At 50.6% G+C, this 23,165-nt stretch overlaps 1 protein-coding gene across 2 annotated transcripts; it reads left to right on the top strand.

The window, feature by feature from the left end:
* The first annotated feature begins 4,858 nt into the window (after positions 1-4,858).
* NUBP1 (NUBP iron-sulfur cluster assembly factor 1, cytosolic) lies at positions 4,859-23,089 on the top strand. 2 transcript variants are annotated; one of them, XM_082670807.1, is made up of 11 exons: positions 4,859-4,902; positions 4,981-5,085; positions 6,853-6,986; positions 12,889-12,957; positions 15,106-15,138; positions 15,728-15,818; positions 16,474-16,628; positions 18,409-18,519; positions 18,768-18,870; positions 21,985-22,068; positions 22,807-23,089. In XM_082670807.1, exons 1-11 carry the CDS (start codon positions 4,884-4,886, stop codon positions 22,863-22,865), a joined length of 963 nt encoding a protein of 320 aa, XP_082526933.1. In that variant the 5' UTR covers positions 4,859-4,883; the 3' UTR covers positions 22,866-23,089. The 2 variants fall into 2 exon arrangements, with proteins under 2 accessions (XP_082526933.1, XP_082526932.1); XM_082670806.1 differs by having other exon boundaries at positions 18,409-18,525.
* Positions 23,090-23,165: the final 76 nt, after the last annotated feature.

Genomic DNA, 23,165 nt, shown 5'->3' with positions numbered 1-23,165 from the left:
GAGGACTGGGTAATGGCCGGACAGGCAAAGGCTGGGGGAGGGGTGGGCAGCGGGGACATTCCTGGCAGAATGACCAATGTGAGCAACAGAGTAATGGGCTGGGGTCCCCGGGGAAGTGCCGGCTGTTCAGTGGTCAGGGCCCAGCCTTCACACTGGCCCAGGGCAAGAAATGAGCCTGGACGGGGATATATGTTTATGTATAGCTGATTCACTTTGTTATACAGCAGAAACTAGCACACCATTGTAAATCAATTATACTCCAATAAAGATGTTTAAAAAAAAAAAAGAAAGAAAAGAAAGAAATGAGCCTGGAGTGGTCAGATGGTCACCAAGGCCACTGAAAACCATGCGAAGATTGGATGTTAGCTTGTGGGCCATAGGAAGCCATTGAAGGTTTAAGAGCAGCAGAGTGACACCATGTGATCTGCATGGGGAAAGGTCAGGAGCAGAGAAACCCTGTGAGGAACTACAGGGGACAGTCCAGGGCCCACTCCCTGTGCCTCTCTGGGTATGACCATGGAACTCAATCTTGCCAGGGGAAAGTGAGGAAGTAGGTGTCACATCTCAGGGGACGCATTTAAGCAGCAGCGTACAATTCACACTCTCCACCTTTGAAGCCTTGTGTTCAGATGGCTGCAACGTAAGGTGACAGTGCCTCTGCCTGTATCCCTGAGCTACAGTGAGCAGGGGCCTCTGTCGACGAAGCTGTATATGAACAGGAGCAAAAAATAAACCTTGCTGCCTTGAGCCTGTGCAGCCTGGGGGATGTTTGTCGGGCAGCATAGCCTGGCCTGATACAGAAACTATTGCAGGCCCAGGAGGACAAAGGCCTGAGCCAAGGCAGTAGGAATGATGGAAGTTGTGGCCTGGGACTTGTATGTCGCCACCCCAAACACAGTGGCTTAAAGCAGTGTTTATTATTTAGCTCATGAGTCTTTGGGTTGGCTGGGTGGCTCTTGGGGACTCGGCTGGACTCACTCATACGTCTGTTGTCGTCTGTGGGTCTGCAGCACTTGGTCCTGTGTGTCAGGGTCAGTGGTTTGGGACCGCTGGGGAGGGGGTGCTCGGCTCATCTCCATGTCTTACCTTTATCAGGCTAGGCCAGAGATATCCTCACAGCCATGGCAGAGGGGCAGGAGAGGGAAGTGAAAACAGGCAAGGGCTTTTATGAGGTTTTTCTTAGATCCCATTTGCTAACATCTCATTAGCAAAGTAAGTCACATGCCTGAGCCCAGGGTCAAGGGTAGAACAGAATGTACTGCAAAGCTAGATAGCAAAGGGCACAGATAAAGAAGGGGGTGAAGAATCAAGCCACTTGTGCAGCCAGGCCACCACAGCCCCCAGCTACAGGACTTGATGACTGGCTGTAAAGGGAGATACCACGGGTGTCTCCAACAGTGGCCGCCAACACTTACGCCATCTCTGTACCCGCCTGCCACTCCGCCCATCAAGACATGGTGTCTGTTTCCCCACCCCTTGAACCTGGGCTGCTCTTGGGACTTGCTCTGACCAACAGAATGTGAGAGAGTGACCCTGTGCCAGTTCTCAGCCGTGCCCAGCTGCAATGGAAAGATGCTCAGGCTGGACCACTGAATGATGAGAGGCCACGTGGTGGGGAGAAGTCATGTGGAGGGAAATCCAGGCAGACACAAGTGAGAATCTTAGATTTTCTAGTCAACTCCTGCCTGAATGAAGCCACATGAGTGATCCTGGATAAAACCAGAGGAGTCATGAGAAATAATAAACCATTGTTGTCTTAACTACTAGATATTGGGGTAATTTGTTACACAGCAATTGATAACTGATACAGGGGAGATGGAAACAACTAAGCAAGGCTGGTGCTCCGATTGATGACTTGAGTTCTTCGGCAGTGGTGGTGTCAGTCTCTGAGATGAGAACTCCAGAGACAGGAACTGGTTTGAGGAGAAAGTTGTGGACATGAGTTTTATGTTCATAGGACAGCAGTGCAGTAAAATCCAATAAGCATCGACTGAGATACATGTGTGTGAACTTAGGGAGAAATAGGGGCTGGAGACTGGGGAATGTTTCATATGGAATATCGGAGGATGCCGTGGACATAAAGCTGTTCATGGTGGGGAGGATGTGGCAAGTGCGACTAAAAGTGGGCCAAGAACATTCTTGAGGAGTGCTCATTGTAAGAAGTGGTTCTCAAACTTAGTGGATGTAATTACTATCCTGTGAGAATGTGAAGATACAGATTCCCTGGTCCAGCCCTCCAGTTTCTGAGTCAGGAGGTCAGGGATGGGCCTGGGAATCTGCTTTGCCACCTGGCTCCCACCCTTCTGCTCCCAAATACAACAGGTGGAAAGTTCCATCCCAGGTGAGACAGGAATTTGGCTGGGAGAGTAGGAGAGAGACCTGGAGCCAAGTTGAGAGGTTTGTTTGATTTCACCATCATTCTTACAGCCTTGTGGAGAGAAGCGAGTAGAGAGGGGAAGGTTGAAGGACAGTAGACTTTTTCCTCCCTGCCACTGAGCAAAGACCCACTGAGTGCTGAGTGGGAGGGCCCTGTGCAATTCGGGACAAAAGAGCTCTGAAGTGGCCCTGCCGCTGAAAACAGCTAGGGGGAACGTGCAGGAAATGTCTTAGGGGACATCAGGAAGGAACACCTGAAGTGGGCTGGCCTGAGGCTTCTGCAGTGTGACTGGGAGAAAAAGAGCCTGTGCTCAGAAGAATTCAGTGGAGCCTGCTGGCTGTGAGACCCTGGGCAAGGCTCTCTGAGTCTCAGTGAAAGGAGCATAACTTGTATCCTGCCTCCCAGTGTACAGCAGAGTGGTTAAAAGCCCAGGCCCTATACCAGACTTTGTTGGAGTCCCAGCTCTGCCACTTACTGGCCCTGAGACCCTGGGCAAGTCATTCTCTGTGACCCAGTCTTCTGACCTGCAAAACAGAAATCACAATACTCGCTGCCTCGTAAGGGAGCTCCTCTGACCACCAGGCTTTGCTCAGGCTGTTTGCTCAGTTTGAAACGCTACTTGCCTTCACCCTACCCTGCCCCAATCTGGGTGTCTCCTACTCAGGAATTCTTTCCTGACCCCTATCACTCTGATCCTCTTCTGTCGTAGCACTTATCACATCGCAATTACGTGCTTCAGTATCTGTTGTCCCAACCGAGTTGGGCTCCAGGAAGACAGGAAGGAACTAGATCAGTTTGGTATCGCTAGCACCATATGTTATGGATGAGAGTTCAGGCTCTGGGGCCAGACAGCCAAAGTTCATCAGTCTGGCTCCCTCGCTATTATCTGTGTGACCTTAGGAAAGTCGTTTAATCATTGTGAAAGGCAGTTTTCTCATCCAAAAATAGAGATCGTAGGACCTAGAGGACAGGATTGATGAAGAGCATAAATTAGGTAATTCACATAAAAGCACCAGGTAACAGCTGGCGAATCGTAAGCATTCCACAAGTGCCAGCTATAATCGGTGGCAGGGATAGGCAACTGATACATTATTTTTAATGAGTTTCTATATCCTTAGTGCCTGAGGCTGGGGAAAGTTTGTTCACTCATAAAAATTTGTCCCAAACCTGTAAGCAATGATACTCCTGTAGCAATGAGCAAACAGCATCCACATCTTGGATGGTTTCTAAAGACAATTCTCCAGGAAAAGCAACCAGGGGTCCTTGGAGAAATAGCTGCAGCAAAGAAAATAGGAGAGCCTGGAACATCCTATTGTCAGAAAGCAAGAAAGTGCTCAAAGGGGTTTGATTAATGTCCAAGACACAGAAGCCTAATGAGGCTTCACTGGCCACATTTTGGGGGAAAATTGACCATAAAGAATAATGATAATTTATTCTTAAATACAGAATTTTTAAAAAACCCATGAGTCCATAGTGATTCTCAAAAAAAGGGTGGGAGGGAAACTTATTTACTGAGGAATGCCAATTAATTGAGATAAGGATAAGGACTGGGAAAAAGCACAATTTTGCAAACACCTATGCAACTGATCCAGGCAAGGATGTTAAAACCACTGAGTGAAGGCTGATCGAGAACAGGATATTCATATGATCTCAATGTGTCTCCCCAGAGAGTCTGTATTAATTACAAATGGAAAATGGTGCCATTCCCTGGAGAAACAGGACACACACCATCTTTATCAAGTGATCAAGCCCTCACGTCACCAATAATGGAACCAACTGGCATTACGTGCTTCCTGCTGTGACACAACTGTAAGTGCATTCTGCTAAAAACTTTAACCTGGGGGCTTCCCTGGTGATGCAGTGGTTAAGAATCTGCCTTCCACTGCAGGGGACACGGGTTCGAGCCCTGGTCCGGGAAGATCTTCCCGGACCAGGGCTTAGGCACGGAGCAACTAAGCCCATGTGCCACAACTACTGAAGCCCGCGCACCTAGAGCCCAGGCTCTGCAACAAGAGAAGCTACTGCAATGAGAAGCCCGCGCACCGCAACGAAGAGTAGCCCCTGCTCACCGCAACTAGAGAAAGCCCGTGCACAGCAACGAAGACCCAAAATAAAATTAATTAATTAATTTTAAAAAAATCCTTGAATCTAATCAAGGGGGGTTGGGGGAGCAGGGGGCTCTTCCTTAATCTGAATACAAAGTGAATATTAGCTAAGTTTTGCATTAATGTTAAATCTCGGATATGAAAATGGTATTGAAGTCATGTAGGACAAAGCCTTTGATCCTAGGAGATACATGCCGAAGTATTTATGATAGATATCTGCAACTCAATTTTAAAAGGAACAGAAAGAGAACAGTCCCAAACTCCCATCACAAGGCTCGCGCGTGCGCACAGCCCTCTTTCGAGACACAATTTCGCGCAGCTGGAGGGTCAGATTGGGCGCCACGAGGCGGAAATACGTAACGGCGGTTTCCGGTGACCGCGTACGCGTCCAAGGCAGCGGGATGGAGGAGGTGCCTCATGGTGAGCCCGCGGAGGGGGCGTGGGGGGCGGGCCTGAAAGGACAGGAGCCACTCTAACTGTGATCTTGTCTTCGCGCAGACTGTCCCGGGGTCGGCAGCGCCCAAGCAGGTCGAGGGGCCTCATGTCAGGGGTGCCCCAACCAGGGGCTCTGCGCTTCTGGAGCTGGTGCCGCTCCGGACCCGGGTGAGGAAGGGGCAAGGCTCCAACGGGAAGTGAGAAGCGCTGTCCTGGAAGAGGCGGGACGTGGGCGGGGTGTGGATGGTGTTGGGATAGGGGCCTTAAGGATGAGGGGCAGGGGCCCAGAGGAGGCGGGTCGTGGAGTCGTCTTCAGGATAAGGCGCGGGGCTTGAGGGATGAGTGACAGGAGCGGGGCCCAGAGGGTCAGGGCTTTTAAAAGGCTAGGAGAGGAGAAAATTGGCGGGGTGGGGGCGGAGCCTGAACCCGTGACTGGCGTGGAGTCAAAAGGGGTCTCAGGAGGGGCGGGGCATGGGAGAAAGTCGTAAGAGGTGAGGGGTGGGACCAGCGGTTTGAGTGACAGTAACTGGAAGTGGTTGGGAGGAGGCCGGCACCAGAGGGAATAGGGTATAAAGTTTGAAGTCAGGGAACTTAGGCTTAAATCCTAGCTCCGCCAGCTGTTTTCTTTGGACAAAATTTCCTTCCTTTTGAGGAGCGATTCTCCCATTAATTCAACAGAAGTATCTATTGATCACTTGCAGGCACAGTGCTCTGTGCTGGGGATACGGCTATGAATGAGACAGATGAGGTGATTAAAAAGCCTTAACCTCTCTGAGCCTCCGTTTCCTCATCAAAAATGGGGGGAAAATAGTTACAGTGTTGTTTTAGGGATTTGAACTAGGATGAAATATTGAAAGCGTAGTAAATGTGTAATAGTGATAGTTATCAATGACAGGTAACTAAGTGCCTGCAATGTGTCAGTTTCTCACTCTTGGCACTACTGACCCTCAGGGTTGGATAATTCTTTGTGGTGGGGATGTCTGCACTGTTTCTCTGCCCAGAACATTTAGCAGCATCCCTGGCCTCTACCCACTACCTGCCAGCAATACTCCTTCCTGTGACAACCAAAAATATCCCGAGACATTGCCAGATGTGCCCTGGTGGGGTTTGCCCGCAGGTTGGGAATCATTGCTGCATTGAAAGTTCTGTTCTGGAACTGGGAATATAGTGTGAACACTTCAGAGCCCCCCCCTTCATGGACTTTATATTCTAGTAGGGGAGACAAACAAGTAAACCGATAAATAAGGAAATGTCAGATGTACTCGTAGCCTTGGGTTTTGTTTTGTTTGGTTTTGGTTTGGGGTTTTTTGGTAGCACTTATTACTACCATTGATGAGGTGCAGTTTCACTCATGATCCCTTGAAATAGCCCAAGGATTTAGCTTCTTCCAGCCCATGGGAAGAGTGACATTCAGAGAGACACAAATATCATATGATATCGCTTATATGTAGAATCTAAAAAAATGGTACAAATGAACTTATTTACAAAACAGAAATAGAGTCACAAATGAGAAATAGAGAAAACAAACTTATGGTTACCATGGGGGAAAGGAAGTGGAGGGATAAATTGGGAGATTGGGATTTTATATATATATATATATATATATATATATATATATATATATATAAAATAGATAACTAATAATAGATAACTAATAGATAATAGATAACTAATAATAGATAACTAATAACTATATATAAAATAGATAACTAATAAGGACCCACTGTATAGCACAGGGAACTCTACTCAATACTCTGTAATGGCCTATGTGGGAAAAGAATCTAAAAAAGAGTGGATATATGTATAACTGATTCACTTTGCTGTACACCTGAAACTAACACAACATTGTAAATCAACTATACTCCAATAAAAATTTTTTAAAAATAAAAAAAGATTGAGTCAGGAGCTTGGTCATCTGAATTGCTTTCTTTGCAGCCATAGAGGAAATCAAAGAAAAAATGAAGACCGTGAAACACAAGATCTTGGTGTTGTCTGGGAAAGGCGGCGTTGGGAAAAGCACATTCAGTGCCCACCTGGCCCACGGCCTAGCGGAAGATGAAAACACACAGGTGGGACCTTAAGGAAAAACTGGGAGAGGCTCGTGTCTTAGGGCTCATGATGGCTCGTAGGGAGCTGACTCGTTAGTGTCAGTTTATCTGGCCTCTTTGGAATCTAGATCCCTGCAGAGAGAACGAGGAAGTGCAAGGCAGTCGAGCAATGAAATGACTATTTCATTGGATTCTCTAGCCATGAACATGGCTGGCAGGTGTACATTTCTCTTGGCTTGCTGATTATTTATTATGTTAAGTTCAGGCTTCTTTCTCTTAATGAACCCCTTCTGCCTTTTTCTAGGTCAGGGGTCTACCAACGGTAGCCTGTGGTCAAATCCAGCCCATCTCCTGTCTTTTTATGGCCTGTGAGCTATGAATGGTTTTTACATTTATAAATGGTTGCTTTTACAGTGTTACGTTAGTACTTCTTAATCCTTGATTTTGCCCACGAAGCCTATAATACTTTCCGTTTGGCCCTTGAAGAAAACGCTTGCCAACCCCTGCACTAGGCCATTCACTTACACCCACGTACACAGAGGAGCTTGAAAACTCAAATTCCCCAGTACTGCTCTCAGGATTTCAGCTTTAATAAAAGGTGTGGTAGGGTGAGGAAGAAAAAAATTACTTTTACCAAAAAGATCAAATGGAAATTTGCAGTGCCTGTGATTTTAAAAATACAGGTTATTCATTGGGACTCATGATGGTTTTGCACTGATCTTAGGAAATGATCCCAGTATTCACTTTGATTACAATTTTATACCTGATGAAACCATGAATGCTGCGGGGTCTTTTTGTTTTTTTTAACACAGAACACGTTCCACCATTTGGTTTTGCCAAAATGAAATTATGTTCAAAATTCTAATTGAAAAAAATATATATACGTACCAGAACTGCTAGAAAAGCTTCGGTGTCTCTTAGACGCCACTGCTCAACACGTTGAGCCCTGAAATACGAGCCGTGGTGAGGACTTGTATGTTGGTGCCGTGTGTGCACTGGGTGAGAGAGCCCACCACACTCTGTGTGGATCACCAACCAACTCTGCTGTTTTCCCGTCAGAGTGCTGTTTGGGGCCTGCAGAGGAGTTCCTTGTAACATGGAAACAATTTTATTGTGTTCATGTTGAAACATTGAACAAACATTGAAACAGCCATTCCAGTTCTTTCCTTGGTCTTGGTGCGTGCCTTCTTTCCATACACTGATATATTTTTGAAAATTAGTTTTTTCTTTGTGCATTTTGAATGTTGAAATTTATTTTTATATAAATAAGGGCTAACTAACTTTCAGTTCACATTTATTTTATAACTGGCAAATGACCTTTCACTTTTGTTTGGCTTTTTTTTTTTAAGGTAGTGCTAGTGGGGAGTGCAAAACTGCCACATATTGCCAGTTATTTTTTTTAAACTCTAATAACTGGATAAACTGCATACTTTCTACTTGTGTGAGATAAACCATTCTATTCCAGTATGAAATAGCGCCTTAAATTCTTAATAAAATAAAGGCTTTATTTCCTCCACAAAAAACCCGGTAAAGGTAGCTACCTTGGGCAGGGGGATCAAGCCCACCATTCCGACCTGCCCTCAATATGCTTGAGCGTGTGCGTGTGTGCACGCACACACACGCGCGTGCACACACACACACACACACACAGATAAACAGTGGCCTCTCAGATACCTCACCGAAGGCTCCAGGAATATATTTTTTTAAATCGTTGGGCTACGAAAGTAGAGTTTACTTCAGGGGTCAGCAGACTTTTTATATAAAGAGCCAGACGGTAAATATTTTAGGCTTCGTAGGCTATACAGTTTCTGTAGCAACTATTCAGTTCTTCCCTTGAACATGAAAGCAGCCATGGACAACCTGTGAACAAATGAGTGTGGCTGTGTTCTAATAAAACTTTGAATTTCATATAATTTGAATTTCATAATTTTCACCCTGTCGTGAAATAAATGTATTCTTTTGATTTTTTTCCCCCCAACTCTAGAAACGTAATAGCCATTCTTAGCTATGGGCTGTACAGAAACAGGTGGCATTCTGGGTTTGGGCCCTGGGTTGTAGTTCGCCGGCCCCTGGTTTGGTTTGTAGCTCCAGAAGCACTAGTGCTGGCTGGGGAAGAACTTCTTTGGGGGAGGATTGAAACGTTGGGGAGGCCGTGGCCTTGGGACAGTGCAGAGGCTGGGCTAGGGGACCTGTAAAGCTTGGTGTTTCTCTCACTAGGACTCTGAATCCTGCTTATAACTCATTTCTCTTCGGATCATTTTATGACATGTGGAGCTGCTTTTGTTGGCCTACATGACTGACATGGGCTTCTCTGGAATCTGGTATCTGTTACCCAAGATGTGCTCTAGGCATCTGGGGAAAGGGAGAAGTGACTGGCAGGGGACAGCTGGGCAGGCTCGTGGGAGAAGGCGGTCTTGGACTCTGATGGCGGCCGATGGGATGTGGCAGGAGGAGGTGGAGGCAGAGGCGCAGAGCTGGGACTGCCGGGGCAGACAGGCTGGGCAGGCAGGGCTGCTGCTGCTGCAGCAGAGGGGCCGAGGGTGAGGCTCAGCCTGAGCCAGACCTGGGAGGCTTTAACGCCCTGGGAAGATGTTCCAGCGGGAAAGAGGCATGGTTTGAGGGTTGCTATAGCAGCAGCTGAGTGTGTGATCGAGTGTCGTCAGAGGGTGACGGTAAACCAGCAGGTGGTGTTGCTCTTGTCTCCATGAGAGGCCACGAGGACACAACCAGGGCAGTGCTAGAACCAACGGCAGGAACAAATGGAGCAGCAGGGCCTCCAACTCTTGGAGAAGAAGGAGGGTCAGAAGTCTAGCTGAGCGTTTGGGGCAGGAGGTGGGTGCAGACTAGCGTGGTGGCCAAGGACACAGGCTCTGGAGTCGGTCTGCCCACGATCACATCCCAGTGCCGCCGATACCACTGCTGTGACCTTGGGCAGGTTATCAGACTGTCTCTGCCTCAGTTTTCTCATCTGTAAAATGGGACTCAGGACCGAGTGAGATGATACTCGTAACAGTAAAATGCTTAACACGATGCCTGATGCATAGGAAGTGCTCAGTAAATGTCCCTGATAGAATATGGAGGGGTGAAGACTATTTCTGCTTTGGTGATAATGAGTTTGTAGCCCACCAAGAGTCCAGTGCCAATCAGGTTCACATATACTTGCCCATCTGTTCTTCTGTTAGTCAACAATCTTTTGCCGTCTGAGGGTCAAGTTTGTATTGGCCAGTTGGCCAGCCAAGAAATCTGTTTTCTGCGATGATCCATGTTACCCAGAATAATCTTTGCTTTCAGAAGCTGTCAGGCATTTTCTTAAACAGCTGCCTGGAGATGTACTTTAACCAGGCCAGCTACAAGGAACCACTTGTGAATAGACAGCTGTTTACATAGAATCACGCTTCCGTGTTGTTACGTTCTGAAGTCCCACTGCGCACACGTTGAAACTTTGCAGTAAACTGAAGGGAAGCTCACCAGCTGCGTGGAAACATGGCTAGATGAGCTGGATTTTTTTCTTGCAGTGGTGCTTAAAAAAAAAAAAGTCAGCACTTAAGAAAGTCTGTCTCCCCTCAGGCAGACCTACTGGTGACAGAAAACATCACTGTCTCCAAAGGGTGCCCTGCGTGGGCACAGAGTGCACACCGAGTGTCTTGTTGACTAAAGTCAAGCAGCTCACACCCCTCCCTGCCCTAAATTCAGCAGGGTGGTGAGGACTGCCCTGTCCTTTTCTGCCTGCCGCCCAGTGGCAGCTCATTACTGACTGCAAGCAAGGCTGTTCCATGATAGCACTTGGTCAGGCAGGTGTCTGATGGTTTGCAGAGGGCCTTGAATCGCAGGGTAGCCCCTGACTGATCACAGGTGGGCCGGGGAATGTGCAGGTTGGAGCGAAGGGAGGAGGAGGAGCCTCTATGGCGCAGACCTGAGCTGTGAGACATCCAAGAATCACGTGCCTCCTTCCCACCGCAGGAGTCAGCAGCTCCCGTCAGTTCCCAGCTTATCATCCTGCCCTGTGAGCTGAAAGGCAAGCTGTGTCATTAAAAGGTCCAGGCTATAGTGTCTGAGGCCCTCTCGGGGGCTTGTAGACTCGAGGGCTGGAAGGAGCCTAATGATCTCCCGAAACACTAGTTTCGCAGATCAGAAGCTCAGACAGATCGGGGAGGAGAAGCAGCTTGTGCGAGGTGACACGGCCTCAGAGTGCCAGCAGTTAGTGCTGAGCCCGCTTCCGGAAGTATGGGGCGCTAGGTAGGGAACGCTGTGGATCCTGACAGCCCTGCAGCACCCACTCCACCACTTTCTAGCTGGGAGAGGTGTGGCAAAGCCTCCTCTTCCCATCAGTCTTCTAGCACCTTCCACAGACCCTGTGAGGATTATTGCAGGCATGTTTCTTCCAGCTGGGGTTCTCTGGTGTAACTGGGGCAGAAAGGGAATTAATTGGATGGATATGGGGGTAGCGGCAGGATCAGCAGAATGTCTGAAGGGGACAGGACACGGCCACTGGAGAGCTGGGTAGCAGGAATGTACCACAGCCTTTTCGGGTTCCACCGCAGAGTGAGTGCATGTGATCTCTTTCTTGTATCACTTCACTCAAGATACCCACTTGGTTGTGGGGAAGAGGGGGTGTAATTCCTCCAAAGGAAACTGATTAAACTGTTCCCAAAAGAGAACGAGATTTTCTAGACCAAGTGGCTAGAAACTCGAGATTATTGACGAAAGTCTCCGTTAGGGTCGTAGCGATGGTATAATTTCCCAAGTTGTGAGGCTCTGATGTAAAACGTCTGGATCATTAACCACACATCAGCCTGAAGCATCAGGAAGGCCACGGAAGTCAGGTCTTCAGGATGAGGTCTTCACCCTGATGGGTCTTCAGGGTGAGCGTTGTTCTGGTGCATTCTTCTTGAGGTCCAGCAGAGGGCGCTTGAGGCAAACGACTATCCAGTGTACGAAGGAACCACTTTCCTGACCTGGTGTGAAGTCATGTGAGGATCATAGGAGGTTGTCCAGAGAGGATTGAAGAGGAAAGCAAGAAACTAATTTGGGGCATTAGTTAAAAAGTTAAAAGTTAAAAAGTTACCCAGAGGTGCTCTCCTTTGGATCTAGGATGTGAGAGCTTTCAAGATGAGCACGGCCCTGCTCCTTAGAAGGTTTCTGAAGGCTGTCTCAGACCTTCTCACGAATCAGATGGGGAACGCAGGGCGTTTGGGGTAGAAGGAGTCATCGAAGGCTGCACGTATCACTAGCAAAGAACTTCTGTAGATTTCCTTATTTTCACTTTCTTTTTTAGAAGTTGAGCCTAAGCCATCATTAACTTTCAGCATCACAGGAAAACAGGGCTTGGTCAGAGCTCAGCTAGAGGGTCCACTCAGGCCCTCCTTGCCAGGCCCCCGGGGTAGTGGGAGGAGCCCTGGCGTCGGAGTCCAGAGACCTCAGTTCATGTCCCAGCTCTGCTTCTTGCTCGTTGAACAAGTCTCTGGGCCTCTCTGAACCTCAGTTTCCTCTTCTATAAAGCAGAGATAATGATCCCGAACACACAGGTGTGTGTGCAAACACACACACACACACCCCAATACATGGTAAGGGCTACGTAAACAGTGGCTGGGCCTGAATTGTCAAGCGACCTGATACCCTGGACTATAAGCTCAGCCTGAAAATAGGCCATACTGAGGGTGGCTGGGGTGCAGCAGGGCCATGGGCAGAGCGCCGGGGGTGTGGGTGTACTTCGCAGGTTCTTGTTAGGAGTTTCGTCTGTGTCTCTGTGGCCCGGAAGATAAATGTTGTAGCTCTCCCTCATGAGATTCCGCTCGGTCCAAGTTCAACCCAGTTTTTCTTCACCTTCTCCCCTCCCTCCTTTTCCTGGAGCCCCGTCCCCTCCCGGTTGTGCACATCTGGAGGACTGTACATCTGCTTATATCACGTCTCCTCTTTTCCCCAGGTGGCTCTTCTAGACATTGATATATGCGGCCCGTCAATTCCCAAGATCATGGGATTGGAAGGAGAACAGGTAATAGTGACAAGACAAAATGCAGGGAAGCATTTTCTTACGGTAAACTGTAGCGCCAAGCCGCTAACCCTAAGCCAGGGGGTCAGCGGAGCCCGTGCCTTTTTACCGGGACGTGACGAGATCAGGTAAAGGTTCACTAGACCGCCTGTCTCCTTTTAACAACAGCCGTGAGTTTGGGGGCGGTGTGGATTATATTTAAGTTCATTCAAACCTTCTGAGAATTGTTAGTTTCAATGCCTTCTTAGAGGGGAAGGGAAACAATACGTCAAATGCAGAAGTCAGACACAGAAACTTAGCCCTGGCTGGGAAAGCTAGACCAGGGCTGACTAGGCTTCTGTACTCTGGAAGCAAGGAAATATCTCTGCTCCTGTGGTCACCAGAGGGGAAGTGAGACTGCGAGGCAGGCAAAGAATGCGGGCGGGGGTGGAGCAGCACGTGCTGTTCCCTCCCTTCTAGGTGGCACAGAGCCATCCAAGAAAGGTTCCCCTGGGGGGTGCACTGAAGCCGGGCTGGAGGACTAGGCTTTTCCTGGGGTGTTGGGATCCGTACATTCTTTACTGAAGCGCTGGGTGCTGAGGTTCAGAGGAGAACAAGGCAGATAAAGACCCTACCCTTGTGGGAGGGGCAGGTGATAATAGGACACTAAGCAGGGTAAGGGGACAGACTCGGCAGGGCAGGGCGGCCAGGGGAGCTGCTCTTTGGGAGGGGGTGGTCAAGGGCACCCTGCTCAGAGAACCCAGAGAAGGGTGCGCTGGGATGGGGCGCGCGTGCAGGAGTGTCCTCGTGTCCTCAGCAAAGTGGCCCACGGGGACGGGGCAGAGGGACGGGGTGGCAGAGAGTAGCCAGAGCCAGTCCTCGGGGACTCTGCTCAGGGCTTGGGACTTGCTTCTGCCCTGCTGCGAAGCAGCAGGAATCGCAGTTCTGAGCACGTGGCCCCCCAGCACGGGGGTCCGTTACCGTCAGTCACGTGCATGTACTACTCACTGGGCCAGGACACAAGTAGTTATAAAAATTGAAAATTTAAAATGGTGAGATAACAGAAGTTCTACTATTTTCTCCTCCTGTGCTATTGGATCATCGTGTTTACCCCTCTTTCAAAACCAGTGACTTAGAGAATTAGTATTAATAGGAATCAATGGGTTTTTCTTTTTTAAGTGTGACTTCAAAGCCAGTGACAAAGGACCCCATGTTATCTGATTGCAATTCTGTGAAATGTCAGCAGCAGGCACACCTGTAGACACAGTAGATCCGTGGTCCCCTAGGACTGGGGGGAGTGTGGGGATCGGGGGCGACACTTAAGGGGTGCAGGGTATCTTCTAAGAGTAACGAAGGTGTTCTAGCGTTGGTGTGGCGATGGATGCACAGTTCTGTGAATATCCTGAAGCCATTTGACTGTACAGTGTAAATGGGTGAGTTGTGTGGTATGTGGATTATATCTCAAAAGACTGTTTAAAAAAGTAAGAATTCATCAGGAAAAATGGGCTTTCTGTTCTGGGTCCAGCGTTACTTGAACCGTAAATCTAAGATTGATGTGTGGTTGGAAGTTGCGTAAGTTCCTGTTTCATAGTAAAGCGTTGATACGGACTTGAACCCTGGCAGTTAGTGAACACCTACTGCGAGGAGAGGGTCTGGGTCTTGCAGTAGCCCAAGCTTCCCACTGACACCACTTCCCCAGTTGTTGTCCCCTGGGGGCAGCAGCTCAGCCCTGAAGTTCACACCACTGATGGGAGGGTTCTGTGTCTACTGTTTCACTAAAGGTCATCCCTCCACTCCTGGACTTGTACAGAGACTGCCTCGCTGCTCCACAGTTGCCTGCATCTTCTCAGCAACCCCCAACTGATTTCTGTCACACTTTTAAAATATCCCAAATTATATTTGGACTCCGGTAACATTGGTCCCCTGACCAGATATCTAAGCAGTTTCCAAATAACCCAGCCTGGGAGGGAAAAGGCAAATGAATTCTATCATCCATAACCCAGCCCCTGACCCCGCTCTGTTCACTCCCTATTAAGAATTTAGTGGTAGCATTTAAGACAATGAATCGTCATTTATAAAACTGCCTTCCTACTGCGTAAACTTCGTCTGTGAGAGAAGCGTGACCAGGGCGTATAATTTCTCACAAATAAGCATGGGCTTCTGTTCTTGCAGGTTCACCAGAGTGGCTCGGGCTGGTCTCCAGTGGTGAGTGCTGACCCCCTTTTCTTCAGGATCTCTTGTCGTATGTGTACATAAAGGGTTGTAACTGTTTATCGTCAACAGATATTTATTGAGGCACTTTCCTAGGCACAGGGAATCCAGTTCCAACCTGGGCTTGGCACACTTTTTCTGTAAAGGCTCAGAGAGTAAATATTTCCAGTTTGTGGGCCATACAGTTGCCACCGTCATAGCTGGAAAGTAGTGATAAGCAAATGAATGACCGTGGCCGTTTTCCAATAAAACTTTATACAAAACCAGAAGTGGGGCCATAGTTTGCCAACCCAGGTTAAGATAGTAAAGGAGACGAGGTTTGTTTATTTCAGCTGAGTTCACTGTCGTTGCCATAAGGCCGTATGGTGACTCTTTCAATCCCCCCAATATGGTAACCTTTTTCTTTAATGATTTTTTTCGAAAAAAAGAAAAAAGATTTAAGGATTCAAAGAGTGAATATACTCACAGATCACACAGTAATTTTGTCCCCCCACTTTTTTCAGCCAGAGCTCAGACAAAAGACATAGGGAAGTGCCTTGCACTGTGGTTTTAAGTAAAATGTTTCTTGCGTCATCCTTTCTAGTTCCTGGAAGACAACTTGGGGGTGATGTCGGTGGGTTTCTTGCTCAGCAGCCCCGATGATGCCGTTATCTGGAGGGGACCAAAGAAAAATGGTTTGCCACTCTGCTTTCTGTCTCTTATCACGTCCTTCCAAGGGCAGAATTGCATCCCGTCCTGTCAGGATGGCCTCAGGCTCATCCTGCTGGGCTTCCTAGAGCATTATTTTTATGCATCTGGTTGCCTCTTCACTGGTTGAAGAGAGCCAACAGAAATACCAGTTTTATTTAATAAAATGTTATAATTTTTAAAATCTATTAGGGGTTTTTCTCTCCTGAAAATCTCCCTAACCCTGAAATTATTCCTGAGGTGGTTTGTGTTCTTATTTGTGTCAAAGAGAGAAGTATGTGAGGTGAAATCAGTAGCAGGTTGGCTAGGCATTGAGGCTGCAGGTAATGATGCGAAAGTGCCTATCTGGGCAAGGTTCCTCAGCCTCGGTGCTGTTGGCGTACTGAGTCAGATAATTCCTTGTTTGGGGAGGGTGGGCTGTCCTCCATGGCACAGGGGCTTAGCAGTACCCTGGCCTCTGTGCTCCAGAGGCGAGTAGAACTCCCACCCTAGTCATTGACAAGCAGACGTGTCCCCAGACGTTGCCAAGCACCACTGATTGAGAGCACAGGTGATCCGTACGTAAAGGCCACGAGCTGTGCTTCTGTAAAGAGAGTCAGAAGGACGGGAGAGAGGAGGCATCCCCGCGGCTTCTCCTTGCAGGCATGATCAAGCAGTTCCTCCGGGACGTGGACTGGGGCGAGGTGGACTACCTCATCGTGGACACCCCCCCCGGGACGTCGGACGAGCACCTCTCGGCCGTGCAGTACCTGGCCGCAGCGCACATCGATGGGGCGGTGATCATCACCACACCGCAGGTGAGCCAGGGCCCCCCACCCCGGAGGGCCTCTTTCTCCCACAGCCCAAGACCCTGGGCTCTGCAGCATGCCCTGCCTGGGATCCGCAGAAACCTTACGTTTATCTTCGGTCCAGCTGCTGTCAGCGGACAGGGAGGCATCAGGTGGCTGGGGCGGGGGTGGGGGCCAAGGGCGCCTGGCCCGAGGATGGCGCTGGAGAGAAGACGAATTTGTTGTTAGGAATGTTTCCTACTGAATTTTTAAAGAGAGGCTGGGGCCCACCCGTAGACCAGCAGTGCTCTCAAGAGTAGGTCCCAAAGAAATGACCTATGAGGACAGTGGAGTGGGGACGTCCGCTCTGATGCGGGTGCTGACAGTGGGCAGGGCTTTCCACGTGGGGCAGGGGTACGTGGGAACTCTGTGCTTTCTGTGAACCTAAAACCGCTCTAAAGGTCAAGTCTAAAGCAACAGCAACAATCGGGTTGACACAAGGATGGCCTCTCTGATACCATATTGACTGTGAAAGGAAAGAGAGTCCCCTTGGATTCAGGAGGAGGGGAGCAGACCGAGCAGATGCCGGCCCTTCTCCAGGAAGCCTGGGGGGACGCCCCATGTTTGTGCACCTCTGTATGTAACTTCTCTAGAAAATGTGACTTCAGGCTGGGGACGCCCACTTTCTCGGAGCCCTGCACGTCCAGCAGCTGGCTTTCTTTAGGGGTCATTTTTATTTTTTTGTGAGAACTGCATTTTTAAAAATTAATTAATTAATTTTAACATCTTTATTGGAGTATAATTGCTTTACAGTGGTGTGTTAGTTTCTGTGGGGTCATTTTTGACAAAGCAGGGCTTGTAGAGGATACCAGGGAGAGAACCACAGCTGCACTGCAGTGAGACGCTTAGTAACAGCCAGTTTACTTTCTAGCTAAATGCCCCTCCGCCTGTACCCCAGCCTCAAAGGGCTTGAGGGCCAAACGTGGGCCTCAGGAGAATAGAGGACTCAAAGCCAGGACCCTTTGAAGGCCTGTGACCGTTAAAGCCACAGATGTTAAGCAGTAGCCGTATTTGACAGCACACGACCCTTGGACACGTGTCTGCAGTAAAATTAAATGGGGTACTGGGGTGGGTACTAAGCCCTGATTATCCACAGTCCTCACACTGTAAGATGCACATTGAGAGTCCAGAAGTGAATTTGAAGGGATCCAAACCTGGTAATAGTCCTTATTTTCTTCTTGTGCATAAAGTTGCTTGGGTTCATGATAACCAGGATCAGAGGTTGATGTACTTTTTCTGTGAAGGACCGGAGAGTAACTGTTTCAGGCTTTTTGGGTCACACGGTCTCTGTCACGGCCCTTTAGCTGTACCATTGTGGGGCGAAAGCGGCCCGAGATACTGTGCAGAAGAGTGGGCCGGGCTGTGTTCCAGAAGAACTTTATTTATGGAAATAGGCGGCCAGCTGAGCCCACAGGCTGCCCTGACCTGGAAGGCTGTGCCTACTCGGGATCAGCCTAGTACACTGACGGCAAAGGGGAGCATGGAGGTGTGTTAAAGGGTCGCTTTCCTGTAGATTCGTTGGACATTGGACATTGCCTGTTCAGGTTTATCCTTTGAGGTTTGTGGGAAGTAAGTAGCACCTGGAACAGGGCTCGCACGTGGTCGGCACGAAACAAATACGGAGCACGGGGCACGGTCGCTAACGCTTCACGGTGGCGATGCCACGGCCCTGCAGCCATCCCTCCACCACGCGGATGTTCTCTTTTTATGCTTTGACTTTGACATAACTGGACTTCTTGAACCTTGACAGGAGGTGTCGCTCCAGGACGTCCGGAAAGAGATCAGCTTCTGCCACAAGGTGAAGCTGCCCATCATCGGGGTGGTGGAGAACATGAGCGGCTTCATCTGCCCCAAGTGCCAGGTGAGAGTACGTCCAACCAGGTCCTGTCCTCCGTGCCTGAGGAAATCGTAGGGGTGGATCTCTGGGAAACCGTCTCTATTTTCCCCATCATTTCGGGAAGTGGAATCAGTTAAAACCCTCTGTTGCTGATTTAATGAAAATTCTTTTCACATTCAAAACAGCCATTTTTTAAAGTTGCTTTAAAATGTGGTCCATCGTATGATTCTGAAACAAAATCAGGATTCCTCCCCCTTTAATTTGCCTCCCAGAAGGAGACTCAGATATTCCCGCCGACGACTGGGGGTGCGGAGGTCATGTGCCATGACCTGAAGATCCCGCTTCTCGGCAAAGTGCCTCTGGATCCGCGCATAGGTGGGTGAGTCCCCGGTGGAGGCTGCACACCCTCCAGCTGAGAGGAGCAGTGAGACGCGTGGCGGTGCGTAGCCGAGGGAGCAGGAGAACTTCGGGGCAGCGGGAGGGGCCTGCAGAGGAGAGGAGAGAAGAGACTGGTCAGGGAGACGCCTGGTGCAGGAGGGCAGGAGGAAAGGAAGTCACTAAGGGGAGGGGCCAGGCCGGGGGTGACCTGGGGAGGCGGCAAGGGGCGTGCCTTCGAGTCTTCTCTTACACAGGAATTAGGTTCAGACTCAAAGCCGGGTACAGAATTAGCCTTGAAGCCTCCCGAGGAAGGTGCCCTGCATGTCCAGTGTACAGGGAATCCCGCCGCAGCCCTCCTTGCACCCGGCTTCTCTCGGTGAGCGTGAGGGGAAGCCGCTGGCCTGCCTCCGGGGGTCACGCTCCTGAGTGTCAACAGTCCTCCGGGGACCCCACCTCCACCCCACACTCACTCCAGGGCGTCGGCTCGCTGAGTGGAGTGGTGAGGACACCCACCGCCAGATATTTCCCCACAGTAGCAGGAGTTGACCTTGCTGAAGTTAGGTGTGAGCCCCACCATGAGGAAGTGGGACAGTTAGGTTACGCAGAGGTGCCTGGGCCTGAGGGAAGCCGACAGAGACCGACGGCACTCGGGCCCCAGTTGTTAGGAAGTGAGAGCCTTGGGAGCGTCGGCGCCGTGTGCACCTAGAGGCCGAGGCCGTGGCGGCTGTGCTGCAGGAGAACGGGGAGGAGGTTAGGGCTGGACTGGGGCCTGGGCGTTGCCAGGGAGGGGGGTACACAGAGAGGGAAAGTGCCAGGATTTGAGAGGTGTCACGGACGCCCGTGCTGCCCAGTGTGAGCCACTGAGGAGACGGGGGCAGCACCGAGAAGCGGCTGGCTCCCTCCTGGCACTGTGTGGAGGCGGGTGAGGCCTTGGCTTGGTCAGCGGGCTGGGCAGAGAGGTCAGGAGTGGAGGGGGACGTGCCCGCGACGGGGGGTGGGAGGTGCAGAGAGGAGGGGCCGAGAGCGCAGCCCGGAGGAGGCCTGCCTTGAGGAGGTGGACGGGAAGAGCCCCCGAGAAGCCCGGGGGACCTGGGGGGCAGCTCCGGAGATCGCACCTCGCTTGTTTCCACTCCCAGCAGCACTTCTGGTATGTGGTTTCCCCAAGAAACAGAGAACTGGGCTGCTTTTCCAGCCTTCCCCACTGCTGTAAACTGTCTTCGCATTGACCAGAGCTTCCCTCTGGGCCGTAGGAGCAGGTACCTCCCCTCAAAGGCCTCCAGAGGCAGGCGGCCCACATGAACTTGTGGGGGACAGTGAGTGGTGGCAGCCTGTCACCGCCATCCGCTCCAGGCTGTGCTGCCGCCTTAGTCCTTAGAGCAGCTTACAGGAGAGGTGGCCTGGTGCAGCCTCTGATCCTGTGCCGTCCAGCGGGTACATGTCTAGCGTGACAAGGTTCATGTCCCCAGACCTCACCTCTGGTTGTAGCTGCAGAGAGCTGGGCCGGCGTCGGAAAGGACAGGCGGTTAATGCCGTGACGCGCTGCGGCGAGGCGGGCAGGGCCAAGTGAGGTCTCTGTGACCCTCTGGAGCCGCTTCTGTCCGGTGAGGGAACAGCCACGTTACCAGGAACAGACAAGAGGCCGCGAAGGACGCCCTCAGCCCCTGTGGGAACGTGCAGCAGAGGAGCGGCCGGGCTCTGGCACCGTGATCCTCAGCCTCCCCAGCCCCGCACGCCTGAGGGTCACGCGGAAGCACGTCTGGGGCCGGGCGCCCTGGCCTAGATCCGCGCTGCCCCAGCGCTGGCTGCGGGCTCCGGCGGGTCCTTGCCAGGCGCTGAACCTCAGGCCGCACCTGCGAGGTGGGCACGGTGATGGAGCCAGGGGCTGCACAGATGGAAGGAGGGCCACAAGGGGAGCCTTGGACAGGGCAGTGCCCAAGGGGTGCCGCCTGCAGGCGACAGGCAGGAGGGGGAGGTTTGTGGAGACGGGGAACTGACCAGAGCGCATTTATAAGGGGACAGGCATGTCCTCTGGGGAAGGGAGGACGAGGAGTGAGAGGACGCTGGATGAAAATCAGAAGGAAGTGGCCCCACGAGCCTGTTGTGGGACCTGTGACTTCCCAGACCCAGTCCAGCGACCGTGAACTCGGAGGCTTCCCTAGCTGCTTCCGCCACAGTTCACAGTGCCCGGGCCACATGGGGGCCCACTTTGCCCCCCGTCTCGGGTGTCCCTGTCCCACCGGGCAACATGCTGGGGAGCTGAGGCGACGACTGCTCCACGGTTGGCCTGGCCAGGATCCCCCCAGGAGGCTGGGGAGTGACTGTGGGTCGTGGAACCACTGATCCTGCTTCTCCAGCAGGGGGGGCGGGGGCAGAGGAGCTGGCAGCGGGGTCTACCCAGGACCAGACGGGAGGGGAGCACGCCGCGTGCCCAAGGTCCCGCCTCGTGCTCACCTGGATGCGAGACCACCTGTGTGTCCCGAGGCGGCACTGCAGTACACAGAGCAGATGGATGGATGCCAACCTGGAGAGACCTTCAAGATAAAATTACACATGGAGAAAGCAACGGGCAGAATATGTGTGTCATACACTCCCAAGCATTTTTTTTAAAATACATGAGTGTGTATATGTATATATATGCATATATTTCTAGAAGGATACTTGAAACACTGGTAGCCTCCTTTGAACTCATTTTTCATGGTATAACCTTTTGTATTCCATACTCTTACTGTGTGCCTTCATTATCTTTTTACTGAAAGAATGAATTGGTCTTTTAAATGCAGGTTCCTGGGCCTGCCTAGGAGCTGCTGTATCTGATCACAGTGGGGGCCCTGGAACCTGCATTTGCTGCACATGACCCAGATGACTCGCAGGCACACACACTAAACACCATCAGCCAGGTACAGGTCAGAGCTGCGAGGAAACGCTAGCCAGGGTCCCTGCTGGATGGGGGGGGGGCGGTGAGGTCCTCGAGACCCCGACATTCTGTCTCAGCTTTGATCTTCATTACAAGTGAGGTGGGCTCGACCTTCAGTGTCATGGGCACAGAAAGAGCCCCAGGTTCACATCACCACTGTGCTTCTTCATGGATTTTCTTTCCTTTGTTTCTTTAAGGTAAGAGTTGCGACAAAGGACAGTCTTTTTTGGTTGAAGCCCCGGATTCACCAGCCACTTTAGCCTACAGAAGTATAATCCAGAGTAAGTGTTGAAGCGAGTCCTGTGAATCCCGACGGCACGGGGCCAGGAAGTGACTTAAATGAGCAGAGTGGGCTGGGTGTGAGAAGGCCCCGTTCAGGACCATACGTGGTCACTGCAGCCATAAGTGGCCACACAGCTTTGGTGGGGACACTGGGGTAGTGAGGTCTGGGATGACCCCATCAGCCCGGGAAGCCAGGAGTCTTGAAAAATCTTCTGGTACCTCAGTGTTGTGAACTAAGTCATAGTTTAAAAAACGCGGTGAAGTTTATGGTATAGGAAATACACCTCAATAAAGCTATAAAAAGAAATGAAGAAGAAAAAAGCAGCACAGTGAGCCAGACCCAGCCCACGTGCAGGCCTGATTCAGTCAACGACAGGCAGCCATCAGGGGCGCTGAATCTAAGGCACAGGTGTCGTCAGTAGTTAAAGCTTTAGGCTCCCGGTTTGTGGCTGAGTCCTTTTGACCTAGTGAAATGGTGTTGAGGGTAAATCACATCATTTCCGGGATTCTTGATCTGTAGAATGGGCCAGCGTGAGGCCTCCAGTTGTGGTTATAACCACAGGTAGGCAGTGGGCAGTATTGGGCTCACTTTCAGATTCAGGGCATAAGCCGAAATGGGACTATTGGGAGAATTAAGCCACCTGAGGACTCCACCCCATCTAGACGCGGCCTCGCCAGCAAAGGGCAGGGCCACCAAGAGCCGCAACTGCTTCCTTACCTGCTGTCTTGTTTTCCAGGAATCCAGGAGTTCTGTAGTCTGCGTCAGCCAAAAGGGGAGAACCTCGTCGGCTCCTGAAACAGGAGGACGTTCGGAACACAAGCAGCACGTCCCATCACACCTGACCAGCTGCGTGACAGAGCAGGGGTCACAGGCAGAGAGGGACCAGCCCCAGGCATGGTGTGAAGTCACTTTTTCAGAGACACTTTAATCATCTAACATTTGTACACTTTTCTTTAGAACATATGTAAAGGGCATTCTTTACAGATGTGCCGTTTCAAAAATAAAAACATCTCAAACCTCTGCCCCAAGGCCTGCTTCATGTAAAAAACCAGCGGCTTGTGGGTCATGGAATTTTCTTCTCTGTCGGAAGCTGTT

The sequence above is a fragment of the Grampus griseus genome (genome assembly GCF_964374135.1).
Source record: "Grampus griseus genome assembly, chromosome: 14".
Classification (NCBI taxonomy): domain Eukaryota; kingdom Metazoa; phylum Chordata; class Mammalia; order Artiodactyla; family Delphinidae; genus Grampus; species Grampus griseus.
The sequence above is the reverse complement of the archived record's forward strand: the minus strand, read 5'-3'. Positions and strand labels throughout refer to the sequence as shown.